Source organism: Salvelinus alpinus, chromosome 25, assembly GCF_045679555.1.
Source record: "Salvelinus alpinus chromosome 25, SLU_Salpinus.1, whole genome shotgun sequence".
Classification (NCBI taxonomy): domain Eukaryota; kingdom Metazoa; phylum Chordata; class Actinopteri; order Salmoniformes; family Salmonidae; genus Salvelinus; species Salvelinus alpinus.
The window spans coordinates 19,123,322-19,142,282 of record NC_092110.1 but is presented as its reverse complement, the minus strand read 5'-3'; the positions used below and the strand labels follow the sequence as shown (position 1 = coordinate 19,142,282).

The following is an 18,961-nucleotide window of genomic DNA, read 5'->3' as shown; positions in this document are numbered from 1 at the left end:
GTGAAAGGATGCCAGGTCCGCAGGGAGGCGAGTTTTCCTCCATTTCCGCTCGGCTGCCTGGAGCCCTGTTCTGTGAGCTCGCAATGAGTCGTCGAGCCACGGAGCAGGAGGGGAGGATCGAGCCGGCCTGGAGGATAGGGGACATAGAGAGTTAAAGGATGCAGAAAGGGAGGAGAGGAGGGTTGAGGAGGCAGAATCAGGAGATAGGTTTGAGCAGAGGGAAGAGATGATAGGATGGAAGAGGAGAGAGTAGCGGGGGAGAGAGAGCGAAGGTTGGGACGGCGCGGTACCATCCGAGTAGGGGCAGTGTGGGAAGTGTTGGATGAGAGGGAAAAGGATACAAGGTAGTGGTCGGAGACTTGGAGGGGAGTTGCAATGAGATTAGTGGAAGAACAGCATCTAGTAAAGATGAGGTCAAGCGTATTGCCTGCCTTGTGAGTAGGGGGGGAAGGTGAGAGGGTGAGGTCAAAAGAGGAGAGGAGTGGAAAGAAGGAGGCAGAGAGGAATGAGTCAAAGGTAGACTTGGGGAGGTTAAAGTCACCCAGAACTGTGAGAGGTGAACCATCCTCAGGAAAGGAACTTATCAAGGCGTCAAGCTCATTGATGAACTCTCCAAGGGAACCTGGGGGGCGATAAATGATAAGGATGTTAAGCTTGAAAGGGCTGGTAACTGTGACAGCATGGAATTCAAAGGAGGCGATAGACAGATGGGTCAGGGGAGAAAGAGAGAATGTCCACTTGGGAGAGATGAGGATCCCAGTGCCACCACCCCGCTGACCAGAAGCTCTCGGGGTGTGCGAGAACACGTGGGCAGACGAGGAGAGAGCAGTAGGAGTAGCAGTGTTATCTGTGGTAATCCATGTTTCCGTCAGTGCCAAGAAGTCGAGGGACTGGAGGGAAGCATAGGCTGAGATGAACTCTGCCTTGTTGGCCGCAGATCGGCAGTTCCAGAGGCTGCCGGAGACCTGGAACTCCACGTGGGTCGTGCGCGCTGGGACCACCAGGTTAGAGTGGCGGCGGCCACGCGGTGTGAAGCGTTTGTATGGTCTGTGCAGAGAGGAGAGAAGAGGGATAGACAGACACATAGTTGACAGGCTACAGAAGAGGCTACGCTAATGCAAAGGAGATTGGCATGACAAGTGGACTACACGTCTCGAATGTTCAGAAAGTTAAGCTTACGTTGCAGAAAATCTTATTGACTAAAATGATACAGTGCTGCTGGCTGGTGAAGTAGGCTAGCTAGCAGTGGCTGCGTTGTTGACTTAGTTTGAAAGTGTAGCTGGCTAGGTAGCCTCGGTAACTGGCTAGGTAACCTTGACAAATTACTCTAAACTACACAATTATCTTGGATACAAAGACAGCAAAGACAACTATGTAGCTAGCTAACACTACACTAATCAAGTCATTCCGTTGTAATGTAATAGTTTCTACAGTGCTGCTATTCGGTAGACGGTAGACGTTGGCTAGCTGGCTAGCTGCTGGCCAGCTAGCAGTGTTGACTACGTTAGAAGGACGAAAATAGCTGGCTAGCTAACCTCGGTAATTACGATAATTACTCTAAACTACACAATTATCTTTGATACAAAGACGGCTATGTAGCTAGCTAAGATCAGACAAATCAAACCGTTGTAATGAAATGTAATACTACCTGCGGAGCGAAATGCGACCACTCGCTCCAACCCGGAGCGAGAGCTGACGTGAAACCTTATTCTACATGTCAGAGAGTGTGTTCTACATAGCATATTTTACATAGCATATTCCTATCTGAATGCTCCGAAATGTTGCCTACTGCTACCCTCTTTTCAAAAGTAAAACCACACTCAGATCTATGTAGGCTATTATTGGGCTCACCCTTCCTGAATTCTGATTAGTTATGTTGCTCTGTACACTAATGGACACTAATGGCAACACATTCTTTCTCTCTCTCATCCACAGTGCTCTCACCCCCAGGGCCTAATGTGTTTGTGAAGGCTCTGCGAAAGCTTCCCGACCTCCATGATGAGCAGTATGCCCTGCAGACCTGTATGTCTTACTACGACAGCACGAGTGGCCCACAGGAGAACACCCTTGTCCTGCCGTAAGTCACCCATACACTCCACCTCCCCCCTCACCCCACCTCTCCTGGGCTCCTCTGCAGCCTTCTATTTCTGTTGACTAAGACTTATGATGATAGAATTAGAGTAGAGTAATAGTAGTTAGTCTTTAACTGGTCTTATAGAAATATGCGAAGGGGACCTCAACCTACCGGTTCTACCGATACATACATTTTCACGCCCTTACCATTTCTTTACACAGGAGATGAGTGTGTATTGCACTTACTGGATTAGAATAACTTCTTAATTTGACTGTCAAATTCAAACAAGACTGAAGTTCTGCCTCCTGTGTTATAACCATTGACAGGTTTTATTTTATGGCTTTTTCAACCTACAAGGCATACGAGGCTTTTTCAAAGGCTCTTTGAATAGCAACATATTCTAGTGCACAGCATATCATGTCAGGATAAAGGTTGACCTCCTCCCCCAAAATCTGTTCACTATGACGCCTCCATAGCAGTAGGCCTACAGGATATACAATGCTTGTTAGGGGATATCATACACACGTTCTATTCCCTGCATGCCTGGGAACATTTCACTCTAAAACTGTTGTTTTGACAGGATGCCGACACACCTCGCTGATGAACTATCAAAAGGGTCCTGAAATACTGGTAGCATACTGTGTGCCTGCGCTACGCTGTGTGGTTTGAATCCTCTGTATCCGTCCCGCCTGGTGTCAAACAGTGCCTGGCAGGAACAGTTTGCTGCTGTTGTCTGTGTGGACCTGTCAGGGAGTGATCATTGGAGCACAAACCTGCAGGGAGTTGTGCTGCAGCATTTCAGTAACGGTGTTCACTCCTGCCTGACATTCTACCCTTATTTCCTCTCTTCAGAAACCTCACCTCGCTCCCACTGGAGTGAGCTACTCCCATTGGTTCATGTCTAGCTAAAACCAGTGCAGAACAGTCAAGTTCTCATAATGTTTCTGTAATGTTATAGTAGCAACCCCAGGAGTGTTGCTGCTGCCAGAGAGAGAGAATAGGCCTGCGAGGGGTTGCTGGTGCCACGCTGGCAGAGAGCGAGTCTATTCTGTGTTGAGTGTGTTTGATTCCTGTAGTCTGGTTCTCAGTGTGTGTTTTCAGGAGCAGCGAGAGGGCCCTCTGCTGAATATGGTCCTGGCAGGTCGGATCCAAGGGGTGCCGGCTATCGCCCCTGGGCCCAGGCCAAGGCACCCTGGGTCAAATCCCTCCCAGCAACCTCCCCTCTGGGCCTGTGATGCCGGTGGCAGTGGGGGCGCCTCTGCACGCTAATCTCTACACAGAGAACCAGCACAGGGCTCAGTCCCTCCACCTCAAACACACTCAGAGCAGTTCAGACTCACAGATATAGAGACTGGAGGGGGCAGGGTGGGGCTGGGTTATAGTGGACAGATAAGAGAACTACACAAGCGTGCTATTTTAAAGCTGTTTGCGTGAAGGGGGGATGGTGGCACTGTGCCTGCTTGGATCATGGTAATATTTGTTTGGAGGACTGCCATATCGCCTCCATAGCCTTCTACTCCTCATCGCTTCAACAGTCTCACAGGAGATTCATAGGACGTATGGATTCAGATTCCGTCCCACAGACAAATGTATCAGTCTCATTATGTTTTCAGTGTAATTTCAGTAGTTGGTTCAATCATCCTCTTTCCTCCTTGCTTCTGTAAGGTTACTTTTCATTATTACCATCATTATGTTCCTTTTTGTGGCTTCAAGTTAATGTTGATTAACACGTACTAGCTGTCACCAAACATTGCTATTAAATGTCCCTAATGCCTGAGTTATTTATTTCATATATTTGCTTTGCAGTGAGCATGTGCAGTGGACTTGAAATAACATTGACAACGCTAATGTCAATATATCCTAACATTGATTCAATTTTTTACATTGTGTTGGAGTAGGAAGTTGATTTGTTGAACAGCTGAGTGAAAAGCAGTAGTGAGATTCCCTGTGGGAAGCCTTCACCCCAACCTCCCATTTGCCCCTGTCACCACTCTGTTCCTCATCAGCAGGCCAGGCCACAGGGCAGAATCCTACCCAACCCTCGATATGCTAATACCCGTTTCCCTGCCACACCGTCGGCTATACCAGGAGGTAAATTAATAATTGGTGATTTGAATATTGTTTCCAGCGGCACTATCACTTTAATATTATCAACAACATATGTTTGAGGATTGTGTCTTGAACAAGGGTTAATTTTGGTATCTTTAGGTCTTTGGTTAGGTGCTGAGGGTAGTTGAGGTGCTAAGCTTGGTAGTTGCCCTGCTGTTCTATTGAACGTAACAAGGGGATGGTTTGCACCCCCCTGCCCTCCAGTTTCCTGTCCCGTGTCTTAAAAATGGAGATTAGGGGGAAAATCTTTGCACAGCTGCTTAGCCCAGGCATAATCTCTTAATAGAGCGCAAGCAGGAGAATACGGGACGCCAACGTTACCTCCATCTAGAGGACATTTTAATATGCATGGGAGGCCAGGATGAGCTGCCCCCGTCTAATTAGAACATGGGGTCTCGCTCTCGAAAACACCCCTTTTCATCCCCCCCCCGTCCATACTCCCAAAGGCACCCCTTAACCCTCAGAACGCCCGCAAATTAGTAACTCCTCATACAGCATCGTAGACTTCCAAGGGAGTCGCCCCCTCCCTCATCATACGTCCATAATTCACACCCAGCGCTTAGGAACTGGTTTGGGCACCCTGCTGCTGAAACAGAAGGCCCAACCAAATAGACTTTGTCTCGCTTCATAAAGTAGGCTAGGCTAGTTTCACTCTTTTCCTTTATCTTCAGCCTTTTCCTCATGTAAACAGAACCGGCTCCATGTCTTAAAGAGTTTGTAAAGTAAGCGGAACAACCAAGACAAAAAAGAGGGGTGTCTCTACACCCCTAAAGTGATTACCTTTTTTAAAAATGTATATATCTTTTTTTTTTTTTTTTTGCTTAACCTGGATTGTTTGTGTGTCTATGTAAACTGTCTGCTCTGTTGATGCACAGAGCTTCTTTGGGTGTGTTTTCTGTTGATTTGGTTATTATAGGATGATTGACTCAACTTGTCTTTTCCCAGGCTGTGTAAACAAAATAAGAGGATAGTGTACACTGTTTTAGAGTACAGCCCCTTGCTGGACTCTTGCAATATGACCACAGATGACTGGGCTACAATTGGGAAGGACATTGAGGTACTTGGTGTGGTCATTTTATTTATCTTACACTTCACCCTAGCATTAACCATAACCCTGACTTTTACCATTTACATAAGCAGAGGCATTATAATGCAATAACACACCAATTTCACGTCATTCACTGAAGTAAAAATCCGTTGTCCCTTTCCTTTTATGTAAATGTAATGTACAGCTTGTGTATTAAATACAGTACTTATTTCAAGTAGCCTGTGGCAAGATGTAGGCTACACATTTTGACCTTGGAACCTTTGATTAAAGTCTGATCCTGTTCTCTTTGTGTCTTGGTTCCAGAAACACTATGAGAAGTATGACGGTTTTGTCATTCTCCACGGCACGGACACCATGGCCTACACAGCATCTGCTCTGTCCTTCATGTGTGAGCATCTGGGGAAGCCTGTCATCCTCACCGGCTCCCAGGTACACCTGCCATCCTTACAGCTAAACTGCTTCATATAGTTAAGATAACAGAAGGGTGAAATGTTGTTTTATGACCTCTTGCAGGTGCCGATCTATGAGATGAGGAACGATGGAAGAGACAACCTGTTGGGGGCGCTGCTGATCGCTGGTCAGTTTGTCATTCCTGAGGTGAGTAGAGGAGGGAGGGACACCTCTTGGAGCAGCACTCACACACACCTGACTGCATGTCACCTGCACTTGTTTTTGAATGCAATGTAGTTGAATCATCTTGGCCAAACATCACCCTATTCCCAGTTGCACATTTTTAGATGAACAGCTATATCACATTTCTCTCTCAAATGAATGTGTGTTCATACTATTGTCCATGCTGTTGACATGTGTCTAGCTTTTTAGCCTGCTATGGTAATAAGGTGATATGACTGGCTATGTCCTCCCTGATTGATGAAGGTGTGAGGATGAACTTTGTTGGCAGACAATTAATCACACCTTCACACCCTGTTGTAAATTAAGAGGGAGAGAACTCTCCCACTGGCTCTCTAGTAGCAAGATTGGAATGTTTATTAAAAAATGTTTTTTTTTATTGAATATCTGAAACATACAACTTACTTGCAGTGAAGCTGCTCAACAACTACAGTTGAAGTCGGAAGTTTACATACAGCTTAGCCAAATACATTTAAACTCTGTTTTTCACAAATCCTGACATTTAATCCTAGTAAAAATTCCCTGTCTTAGGTCAGTTAGGATCACCAATATATTTTAAGAATGTGAAATGTCAGAATAATAGTAGAGAGAATTATTTCTTTCAGCTTTTATTTCTTTCATCACTTTCCCAGTGGGTCAGAAGTTTACATACACTCAATTAGTAATTGGTAGCATTGCCTTTAAATTGTTTAACTTGGGTCAAACGCTTTGGGTAGCCTTCCACAAGATTCCGACAATAAGTTGGGTGAATTTTGGCCCATTCCTCCTGTCAGAGCTGGTGTAACTGAGTCAGGTTTGTAGGCCTCCTTGCTCGCACACGCTTTTTCAGTTCTGCCCACAAATGTTCTATAGGATTGAGGTCAGGGCTTTGTGATGGCCACTCCAATACCTTGACTTTGTTGTCCTTAAGCCATTTTGCCACAACTTTGGAAGTATGCTTGGGGTCATTGTCCATTTGGAAGACCCATTTGCGACCATGCTTTAACTTCCTGACTGATGTCTTGAGATGTTGTTTCAATATAGCATATGATTTTCCTTCCTCATGAAGCCATCTATTTTGTGAAGTGCACCAGTCCCTCATACAGCAAAGCACCCCCCACAACATGATGCTGCCACACCCGTGGTTCGTGGTTGGATGGTGTTCTTCAGCTTGCAAGCATCCCCCTTTTTCCTCCAAACAAAATGTTCATTATGGCCAAACAGTTCTATTTTTGTTTCATCAGACCAGAGGACATTACTCTAAAAAGTATGATCTTTGTCCCCATGTGCAGTTGCAAACCGTAGTCTGGCTTTTTTATGGCGGTTTAGCAGCAGTGGCTTCTTCCTTGCGGCCTTTCAGGTCATGTCGATATAGGACTCGTTTTACTGTGGATATGGATTATTTTGTACCTGTTTCCTCCAACATCTTCACAAGGTCCTTTGCTGTTGTTCTGGGATTGATTTTCACTTTTCGCACAAAGTACGTTAATCTCTAGGAGACAGAACGCGTATCCTTCCTGAGCGGTATGGCGGCTGCGTGGTACCATTGTGTTTATACTTGTGTACTATTTTTTTTTTGTACAGATGAACGTGGTACCTTCAGGCGTTTGGAAATTGCTCCCAAGGATGAACCAGACTTGTGGAGGTCTACAATTTTTTTTTCTGAGGTCTTGGCTGATTTTATTTTGATTTTCCCATGATGTCAAGTAAAGAGGCACTGAGTTTGAAGGTAGGCCTTGAAATACATCCACAGGTACACATCCAATTGACTCAAATGATGTCAATTGGCCTATCAGAAGCTTCTAAAGCCATGACATAATTTTCCAAGCTGTTTAAAGGCACAGTCAACTTAGTGTATGTAAACTTCTGACCCACTGGAATTGCGATACAGTGAAATAATCTGTCTGTAAACAATTGTTGGAAAAATGACTTGTCATGCACAAAGTAGATGCCAAAAAACACAGACATTTGTGGAGTGGTTGAAAAAACGGTTTATTTTGTCTGGTTTAGCTTCCCAGATAAAGCGAAATATTTTTTGCTCATATGATTTGAAAAAAGAAATCAGGAGTAGACAATGCCATAAGTAATTGAGTAAACTGACATATGACTAAGGAGTTAATCAGGTAAATTCTTCTGTAAATAGACAGGTAGTTTTCTATTGAAATTCATTGAGAGCTTATTTATGTATTTTGTGATATGAATACCAAGTATGTCTACTTCACCATCAGCCCATTTTATAGGTAAACTGAAGGGTAATGTAAAAGTTGAATTTAAAGATCCAATATGTAATATTGTACACTTATCATAATTAGGTTTTAGTCCAGAGAGTACAGAAAAGTTACCTAGATCTTCAATGAGACATTGCAGGGATCTAGCTTGCGGACTTAATATAAAACTTGAGTCATCGGCATACATGGACACTTTTGTTTTTTTTAAGCCTTGGATTTCTAATCCTCTGTTGTTATTGGATCTGCTTTTAATAGCTAGCATTTTTATGGCCATAACGAATATATATGGTGACAGCGGACACCCTTGTTTAACTCCTCTTGACAATTCAAAACTCTCTGAGAAATAGCCGTTATGTACTATTTTACACCTAGGATTTGCTATACATTATTTTTGACCCATTTTATAAGAGAATTACCAAAATTGAAATAATCCAGGCATTTATAAATAAAATCCAGTCTTACTTTATCAAATACCTTTTCAAATCCGCTATAAATACCAGGCCTGGCTTCTTAGATTTTTCATGATCTATTATTTCTAGTCGTTGTCGTATATTATCGTCCATGTAAAAAACCTGTCTGATCAGGATGAACAATACCTGGTGCAATATCTGAGTGCTATGCATTTTGCTAGTATTTTTGCATCACAACATTGAAGTGTAAGGGTCCTCGAGCTTTTTAGACTGGGTCTTTATTTGCCATCTGGGTCTTGTTTTAATAATAGGGAAATCAGACCTACCTCCTGAGTACCTGACAGACTACCATTCCTATAGGAGGAGTAAAAACAATCTAACAATGGAGATTTTAGTATATCAAAAAGGCTTGATATACCTTTTCCAGTATGCCATCAAGCCCTGGGATTTTTCCAGACTGAAAGGATTTAATAGCCTCAAAGTTCTTCCTCTGTAATTTGGCCTTCGCACTGATCTTTCTGTTAATTTTCATTTTTTAAATATTATTTGGAAAGAATTCCTTACCGTAATCTTCATTCAGTGGGAGAGGATGAGACGGAAAAGAGAACATCTGCCTAAAAAAATTTGCTTCCTCTTTTAAAATATAGTTCGGAGAATCATAGATGACTCTGTCTTCAGTAACGAGTTTCTGCAAATTATTTTTGTTAGCGTTCCTGTATTGGAATTTCAGCGTGAATTTTGTGCATTTTTCTCCAAATTCCATACAGTTTGCATTATTTTTGTAATAGATTACACTAGATCGTACTTGAATAAGTTCATCAAGTTCTTTTTGTTTTGTATCTCTGTAGTATCGTTTTTATTGCTATCTACCTGTACTGTTAGTTCATGGATTTCCCTTGTTAGTCTTGTCTCTTTAGGCAGAAAGTGCTTTTATTGATGAATATTGAATGACCTTTTGAAGGTACACTTTAAAGGTATCTCAAACAATAAGGAGATTTGCTGAACCTATATTGTACTCGAAAAATTCAGTTATAAATTATTTTGTTCAAAATAGGTTGTCCTCCAGTAAACTTTGTTTAAATTTCCAATAGCACCATCCTCGTGTAAAATCTTTAAGAGTTAGTGGGGAGAACAAGTATTTGATACACTGCCGATTTTGCAGGTTTTCCTACTTACAAAGCATGTAGAGGTCTGTACTTTTTATCATAGGTACACCTCAACTGTGAGCGACGGAATAAAAATCCAGAAAATCACATTGTATGATTTTTAAGTAATTAATTTGCATTTTATTGCATGACATAAGTATTTGATACATCGGTAAAGCAGAACTTAATATTTGGTACAGAAACCTTTGTTTGCAATTACAGAGATCATACGTTTACTGTAGTTCTTGACCAGGGTTGCACACACCTCAGCAGGGATTTTGGCCCACTCCTCCATACAGACCTTCTCCAGATTCTTCAGGTTTCGGGGCTGTCGCTGGGCAATACGGGCTTTCAGCTCCCTCCAGAGATTTTCTATTGGGTGCAGGTCTGGAGACTGGCTAGGCCACTTCAGGACCTTGAGATGCTTCTTACGGAGGCACTCCTTAGTTGCCCTGGCTGTGTGTTTCGGGTCGTTGTCATGCTGGAAGACCCAGCCACGACCCATCTTCAATGCTCTTACTGAGGGAAGGAGGTTGTTGGCCAAGATCTCGCGATACATGGCCCCATCCATCCTCCCTTCAATACGGTGCAGTCGTCCTGTCCCCTTTGCAGGAAAGCATCCCCAAAGAATGATGTTTCTACCTCCATGCTTCACGGTTGGGATGGTGTTCTTGGGGTTGTACTCATCCTTCTTCCTCCAAACACAGCGAGTGGAGTTTAGACCACTTGTCTCATCAGACCACATGACCTCCTCCCATTCCTCCTCTGGATCATCCAGATGGTCATTGGCAAACTTCAGATGGGCCTGGACATGCGCTGGCTTGAGCAGGGGGACCTTGTGTGCGCTGCAGGATTTTAATCCATGGCGGCGTAGTGTGTTACTAATGCTTTTCTTTGAGAATGTGGTCCCAGCTCTCTTCAGGTCATTGACCAGGTCCTGACGTGTAGTTCTGGGCTGATCCCTCACCTTTCACATGATCATTGATGCCTCACGAGGTGAGATCTTGCATGGAGCCCCAGACCGAGGGTGATTGACCGTCATCTTGAACTTCTTCCATTTTCTAATAATTGCCCCAACAGTTGTTGCCTTCTCACCAAGCTGCTTGCCTGTTGTCCTGTAGCCCATCCCAACCTTGTGCAGGTCTACAATTTTATCCCTGATGTCCTTACACAGCTCTCTGGTCTTGGCCATTCTGGAGAGGTTGGAGTCTGTTTGATTGAGTGTGTGGACAGGTGTCTTTTATACAGGTAACGAGTTCAAACCGGTGCAGTTAATACAGGTAATGAGTGGAGAACAGGAGGGCTTCTTAAAGAAAAACTAACAGGTCTGTGAGCCGGAATTCTTACTGGTTGGTAGGTGATCAAATACTTATGTCATGCAATAAAATGCAAATTAATTACTTAAAAATCATACAATGTGATTTTCTGGATTTTCTGGATTCTTTTTTTTTCTGGATTTTTGTAAAAACAAAATTGCGGGTTATCAAATACTTGTTCTCCCCACTGTATGTGAATGCCAAATAGATGATGATCCGATCGCATTCTGTCCCCTATTGAAACTTTTTAACCTTTGATGAAAGAGACAAAGTAGTCAAGATGACTTAGCTTGATTAAGTCTCCATGTATATCTCACTAGGTCGGGGTTTTTTAGTCTCCAAATATCCACTATTTCTAATCTGTTCATAATATTGGTGATATCCTTTAGGGCACGGTGATGATAATTTGTGATTACCTTTACGGTCCATTGAGGTACTTAACAGTGTGTAATAGTCTCCTACTATACCATAATGAGTTGATAATTTGTTGCCTGTAAGTTCAATAAATTGGTATAAATGTTTTCGAAGAAGTATGGATCATCTTGATTTGGACCATAGAGATGAATGAGCCAAATCTCTTTTTCGTCCACTTTCATATTCAAAAGGATCCACCTTCCTTGCGAATCATTCCTGATTATTTGCACATTCAGATCTAAATTTTTGTTAATTAATATCATCACACCTTTTGAGTTCCTTTGTCCATGACAGAAAATTATTTCACCACCCCATTCCTTTTTACACACAACTTCATCTAAGGATGTAGAGTGAGTTTCCTGTAAACAGTATGTTATATTCCTTTTCTTTTAGCCATGTAAAGACTGATCTTTTTTTTTAAATCTGCTAAACCATTACAATTATAACTGGCTATACTTATTTCACCCTTTATCATAACTAGATACTATTCTCAGTCTAAATTGACCATAATTAGTTCTTGTAAAGTTACTGCCATCAGAGGTAATATGACAGTCAAAACTAGAGCTTTCAAACGTCAGATATTTAAGAAGTAGGTTCTAGCAATTTTTGTTTTATTCCCTTGCCTGTGAGCCAATGCCACAGATGTTAGAAAATTTAGAGAAGATATTATGTGTGTAGTAAATCTGAGTAGGTTGATGTGTATGATATTGGATGTGTACACACTCACTATATCAATGTCTGTGTAAGACTGTGATGTCCGAATAAAAAAAATAACTCCGCCAATTTGCATGGTTGAGTGTCTGTGTGTAACATGTAGTGCGTATAGCATTAACTTCTTGACGCTTGGAGGCAGAATTTTTATGTTTGGGAATGTTATTTTTCCCAATGTAAACGGCCTATTTCTCAGGCCCACATGCTAGAATATGCATAATATTGACAGATTAGGATAGAAAATACTCTAAAGTTTCCAAAACTGTCAAAATATTGTCTGAGTATAACAGAACTGATTTTGCAGGCGAAAACCTGAGGAAATCCAACCCGGAAGTGCCTTTTATTTTGAAAAATCCCTGTTCCATTGCCTGCCTTTCTTCCATTTTAAAGGGATATCAACCAGATTCCACAGGGTGTGAACAGTCTTTAGACATAGTTTCAAGCTTTTATTCTGAAAAATGAGCGAGATTTATCAAAACGCGTCAGTGGATAGCCAGATGTCCTTCGATTAGTTAATGCGCGTGAAAGTTATAGCTCTACATTTTCTTTCTCTTTTATTGAATAGTTTACCGTCCGGTTGAAATGTTATCGATTATGTATGTTAAAAACAACCTGAGGATTGATTTATAAAAAAACGTTTGACATGTTTCTACGAACCTTACGGATACTATTTGGAATCTTCGTCTGCCATTCATGACCACTGGAGCCTGTGGATTTCTGAACATAACACGCCAAACAAATGGTGGTTTTTGGTTATAAAAATATTCTTTATCGAACAAAAGGAACATTTATTGTGTAACTGGGAGTCTCGTGAGTGAAAACATTCGAAGATCATCAAAGGTAAGCGATTCATTTTATTGCTTTTCTGACTTTCGTGACCAATCTACATTGCTGCTAGGTGTTTAATGTTTTGTCTAGTGATCGAGAAACTCTCAAACGCTTGGATTGCTTTCGCTGTAAAGCAAATTTTCAAAATCTGACACGACAGGTGGATTAACAACAAGCTGTGTTTTGGTATATTGCACTTGTGACTTCATGACTATAAATATTTTTAGTAATTATTTTTGAATTTGGCGCTCTGCAATTCAGCGGTTGTTGATAAATGATCTTGCTAAAGGGATCCGTGCGCCAAGATGTTAATATTCATGATGATAATTGTAGTCCATATCGTATCACCGTCATAGTTGCATCATAATTAACTTTAACATCATTGATAAACACATTCCAGCATTTCCATAGCAATTGACGTTTCACATGATCATGAAAGAGACCTTGCATTACTCTAGAGACGGCTTCACTACAGTACAAATGTATTCCATACAATATGTTATTATGCCCCTATTCTGATATCTTCCCCTTGCTTGTTGTAAACATATATAAACTTGTAGACAAACAATAAACACAAGATCAGGTGTAAGCGAGCATGTAATTGAGTACGTGTGTTCAAATCCACTTCATAATGTTCAGATATTTTTTAAGTTCCCATACTTTATGAAAAAAATAATCTGAAGTCCCTGTAGAATTTAGTACAGCCGTGGTGTTATGGAGCTGTCTCGGAATAGCTGTCCATCTATAAAGAGTTTGACCACAATGAGAAAGGCACGCTTACCCTTCTCCCTTTGTACCGGATTCAGTCTCTTACGATGTTTATATATCTCCCTTGGAAATTGGTCATTGAGACAATTTGGTCCCTTTAAGCTCCCTTCCTCTACTTTTGATCAGCTCCTTTTGTTGGTAGTGATAAATTTTGCTATGATCGGTCGGGACCGAAGGTCTTGTCGCTCCAAGTCTGTGCACTCGTTGGAAAGCCACCTTGTTTACAGTCTATAGGAAGTTTTTCACGGCGGATTGCATGAATTCTCTGATCGCTCCCTCTGGGTTATTGGATGTGTCCTCAGGAATCCCAGAAAAAATAGATTTTCCCGCATGCTACGACTTTGTATGTCTAGTAGCGACTCCATCACCCTTTTTTCCCTGAGTAGACAATCCATGTTGGAATTGTGGATTTTTACCTTGGCTGTGAGTGCCTTGTTTTCTCCTTGGAGCATGAGAATTTCAAACTCCCCCAACCCTGTTACCACCTCACAACTTTTCCAGTGTTGCATGGATTCCAGCCAGAGAACTAGCCTCTACAACGGTAAGTAAATCGTCCGTGTCTGTAGATTAATCAGTTTTTCTTTTTTTCAGGTTAAAGTTATTTTGTGAGGTAGTCGGATCTTTCCATGATGGAGTATGTTGTTCCTCCATAGCGTAAAGCTGTTGGTTCTCTTTGATTTCCCTCAGGATCTCCTTAGCTGCAACCAGTTGTTTTACGAAAAGATAACAATGAGTCTTTCCCACGACGACGACAGGTGTCTAGTACAGCCAGCTAGCACTCGTGGAATCCACACAAAAAAATGAAACACAAACTTGCAGTCCCAGCCATAAAGGCTAACCACATTGTGGAGTCCTTAGCAACTAAACTTTAGTTCTGATTTAAAATCGATTTTAATGAAACAATTTTAATATAAACAACAAACCGAGTGTAGACAGTATAATGTTCTGTTGTGCGCTCTGATGTATCTGTTTCCATCCAATATGATGCTAATACAATATGAAGAACGAGGAAACTATGTTAAGATAGCAATGTGATTTTGGTTTCCTAATGAGGTAATGGTTTTTCATGTCCCTGGCACATTAACTAAGCCATGCCCCTAATGAGGTCAGAAGAGTGTCAGTGTGATGGAACTGCCTTTCCGACCAGAGTGCTTAAAAGGACTCGCTAAGAATTAACATGCCAGACGGACAGCGTGAGCTGAATGGTTGAAACTCTAAGACTCAACACAAGGTGAGAAGATAACCTCAACTACCAGACCAGCAGACGTGAAGCTGTGGCCACACGTTGAAATGCTTAGAAACCCTCAACATGAGGTGAAGAAGATGGACTGGACCAGAACATTTGACAGTCTGCTCATGTAAAGGGATCTAGAATTTGACTATCTACCGAGAAAGGAAGGAGAAGATCCCATCTCGACAATCATTGGTGCATCTGATGAAACATCCACTCCATGCCAGAACAACTAAGGACATTGTGACCACTGGAGGACAACCAGAGCCTTACACCCATCGAGCCACTTCCCATAGAAGAATTGATTGGTTTCAGAGAGACGAAGGACAGAGACATCTACACGTAAATACATTGCATTCCTTACCCAAACAAGCGGTGGTTTGTGAGCAAAGAATTATTATTACTTTTGAGGGTAGTTTCCAAATGTACAATAAGTTTGACTCTTATCTACCCCTCCCTCTCCATATGTGTAACAAGCTGTCATATCTTGTTAGTCCACTAGGGACTTTTGTCTCATGTAAGTGTGTATTCTGTGTTATTAGTAAGTAAATAATTAAAATTGGTTGTGTAGAACTGAATAATAAGAAATGGCTAGTGTTTTTGCGGATTCAAGAGGTCTGCGACATTCCGAATGAGACTGATATGAGGTAATGATTAGTAAGTGACTGTTATCGATAAAACCTATATTTATATTTCTTTGGAGTTTAATTCGGGAGATGGTAACTCGTTAAACAACTTTTTCCGTGGTGCCCCAAATTCCTAATGAGTTAATTGTTACATGATTAATTTAATCATGTAACAATTAAACATAGTTGATTCGATAAATAACAGTCATCACATTAATGTAAGTCACGTAATGACGCTGGTTAAAGAATGATTTTTAAGCCTTGAGACATGGATTATGTATGTGTGCCATTGAGCGTGAATGGGCAGAACAAAATATTTAAGTACCTTTGAACGAGGTATGGTAGTAGGTGCCAGCCGCACCAGTTTGTGTGAAGAACTGCTACGCTGATGTATTTTTCAAGCACAACAGTTTCCCATGTGTATCAAGAATGGTCCACCACCTAAAGGACATCCAGCCAACATGACATAACTGTCGGAAGTATTGGCGTCAACATGGGCCAGCATCCCTGTGGAATCTTGTTGTGTACACTCAGTGTATAAACTATAACAGTAGTACAGGGGTAGACAACCCTGTTCCTGGAGTGCCGCAGGTCAAATCAAAAACATGAAGTGCCTGCAGCACTCCCAGACCAGGGTTAGAGGGGACGAGAAGCTGAATGGCAGGACAATGGTCCTCAGGTTCTTGTCAAGGTATCTCTGCGTTAAAATTGACTTTGATAAAATGCTATTGTATCTGGTGTCCGTAGCTGCCCATACCATAACCCCACCTTTACAATGGGGCACTCTGTTCACAACGTTGACATCAGCAAACTGCTCGCTAACACAACGCCATACACGTGGTCTGTGGTTTTCGGAGGCCAGTTGGACATACTGCCAAATTTTCTAAAATGACATTGGAGGCGCCTTATGGTACAGAAATGAACATTCAATTATCTGGCCACAGCTGTGTAGGACATTCCTGCAGTCAGCATGCCAATTGCACACTCCCTCAACTTGAGACATCTGTGGCATTGTGTTGTAACAAAACCGCACATTTTAATGGCCTTGTGTCCCCAGCACAAGGTGCACCTGTGTAATGATCATGCTGTTTAATCAGCTTCTTGATATGCCACATGTCAAGGGGATGGAATATCTTGTAAAAGGAGGAATGCTCACTAACAGAGATATAAACAAATATGTGCCCAAAATTTGAGAGAAATAAGCTTTGTGCATATGTAGAATGTATTTTCTTTCAGCTCATGAGACATTGGACCAACACTTTATATGTTGCATTTTATATTTTGGTTCAGTGTATATGCTTAATGATGTCTTAGTAGGTTTCATTCATTCTCCATCTACGTCTCTAGGTTTGTTTGTATTTCCACCACAAGCTGTACCGGGGGAACCGTGTAACCAAGGTGGATTCTGGGAGTTTCAATGCCTTCAATTCTCCTAACCTGGCTCCTCTGGCCAATGCTGAAGTGGATATTAAAAGTAATCAAGTGGTGTAATATTTGTTCTGTCCTGTTATGTGTTTATATCTATACTACCGTTCAAAAGTTTGGGGTCACTTAAAAATGTCCTTGTTTTTGAAAGAAAAGCACATTTTTGTGTTTAAAATAACATCAAATTGATCAGAAATGCAGTGTAGACATTGTTAATGTTGTAAATGACTATTGTAGCTGGAAATGGCAGATTTTTTAAATGGAATATCTACATAGGAGTACAGAGGCCCATTATCAGCAACCATCACTCCTGTGTTCGAGCCCAGGTATGGGCGAGGAGACGGACAGAAGCTACACTGTTACATTAGCACAGCTGAAAACTGTTGTCTTGATTAAAGAAGCAATAAAACTGGCCTTCTTTAGACTAGTTGAGTATCTTGAGCATCAGTTTTTTGGGGGTTCGATTACAGGCAAAAATGGCCATATACAATGACCTTTCTTCTGAAACTCGTCAGTCTATTCTTTTTTTAAATGTATTATTATAATTTTTTATTTGACCCCCAATTTCGTGGTATCCAATTGGTAGTAGTTATAGTCTTGTCTCATCGCTGCAACTCCAGTACAGACTCGGGAGAGGCGAAGGTCGAGAGCCATGCGTCCTCCGAAACACAACCCAACCAAGCCGCACTGCTTCTTGACACAATGCACATCCAACCCGGAAGCCAGACGCACCAATGTGTCGGAGGAAACAGCGTACACCTGGCGACCTGGTCACCGCCACAGGAGTCGCTAGTGCACGATGAGACAAGGATATCCCTGCCGGCCAAACCCTCCCTAACCCAGACGACGCTGGGCCAATTGTGTGCCGCTCCATGGGCCTCCCGGTCGCGGCCGGCTGCAACACAGCCTGGACTCAAACCCAGAATCACTGCGCCACCCGGGAGGCCCCCTCGACAGTGTATTCTTGTTCTGAGAAATGAAGGCTATTCCATGCGAGAAATTACCAAGAAACTGAAGATCTCGTACAACGCTGTGTACTACTCCCTTCACAGAGCAGCAGAAACTGGATCTATCCAAAATAGAAAGAGGAGTGGGAGGCCCTGGTGCACAACTGACCAAGAGCACAAGTACATTGGAGTGTCTAGTTCGAGAAACAGACGCCTCACAAGTCCTCAACTGGCAGCTTCATTAATTAGTACCCGCAAAACGTCAGTCTCAACGTCAACTGTGAAGAGGCGACTCCGGGATGCTGGCCTTCTAAAAATCATTAACAATGTCTACACTATATTTCGAATCAATCGGATGTTATTGTAATGGACAAAAAATATGCTTTTCTTTCAAAAACAAGGACATTTCTAAGTGACCCCAAACTTTTGAACGGTAGTGTATATCAAGTCAAATCTTTGACATGGCCTAGGATGGATCTTTTCACTAAACTTTTTCCATTTCCCCTGCAGTTAACTGGGACACGGTGTGGAGAGCAAACACAACCTCGCGGTTCAGAGTGAGCACTCCGATGAACCGTAACGTGGGTCTGCTGAGACTCTTCCCAGGCATCACTGCTGTGACTGTAAGAGGCTTCCCAGGGTGGGGGTGAGAAGGGGTGGATAGTGGCTCTGCCCTGATTCTGTTGCCTATTCAACCACATCATTAAATCACAACTGTCTTCCTACTTCTGATATACGGCAATAGGGAAAGTAATACCCTATTGTAGAAAGACTAAATCAGAACAGCCATTTGGGGCCATATTTATCTAAAAGTCTTCATTGTAGCTCTGTTGTGGTGAATCCTCTCATGCAGGTCCTACTGTGTTTTCTGACGAGCCAGCATCGTGTGGGCGTTCCAAGTGGTCTGCATACAGCCGGGAGCTGCTTTGGGGCTGCCAGCGGCGTTTAGTCCAGTGAAAAATGAGACAGGGTTATGGGGCATGTCCAATTACCCGCTAAAGACGAGGGGCTTGGCACAGACACTTAAACACTTAGATACGCCTTCCTCGCTACAGATTGAGGGGAGGATGGT

The 18,961-nt window shown here is 42.3% G+C and overlaps 1 protein-coding gene across 12 annotated transcripts in view; it reads left to right on the top strand.

The window, feature by feature from the left end:
- LOC139553549 (60 kDa lysophospholipase-like) overlaps positions 1–18,961 on the top strand; it is a 103,617-nt gene that overhangs the window by 5,801 nt on the left and 78,855 nt on the right. For all 12 annotated transcript variants that reach the window (XR_011670677.1, XR_011670674.1, XR_011670676.1 and 9 more), the window contains 6 exons: positions 1,936–2,077; positions 5,129–5,240; positions 5,535–5,660; positions 5,745–5,828; positions 16,865–16,991; positions 18,400–18,512. Coding sequence is in view for 6 of the 12 variants with exons in the window: in XM_071365999.1 (XP_071222100.1) it covers positions 1,936–2,077; positions 5,129–5,240; positions 5,535–5,660; positions 5,745–5,828; positions 16,865–16,991; positions 18,400–18,512 (704 nt within the window). In the remaining 6 variants the exon portion in view is untranslated. The remainder of the gene's footprint in view (positions 1–1,935; positions 2,078–5,128; positions 5,241–5,534; positions 5,661–5,744; positions 5,829–16,864; positions 16,992–18,399; positions 18,513–18,961) is intronic.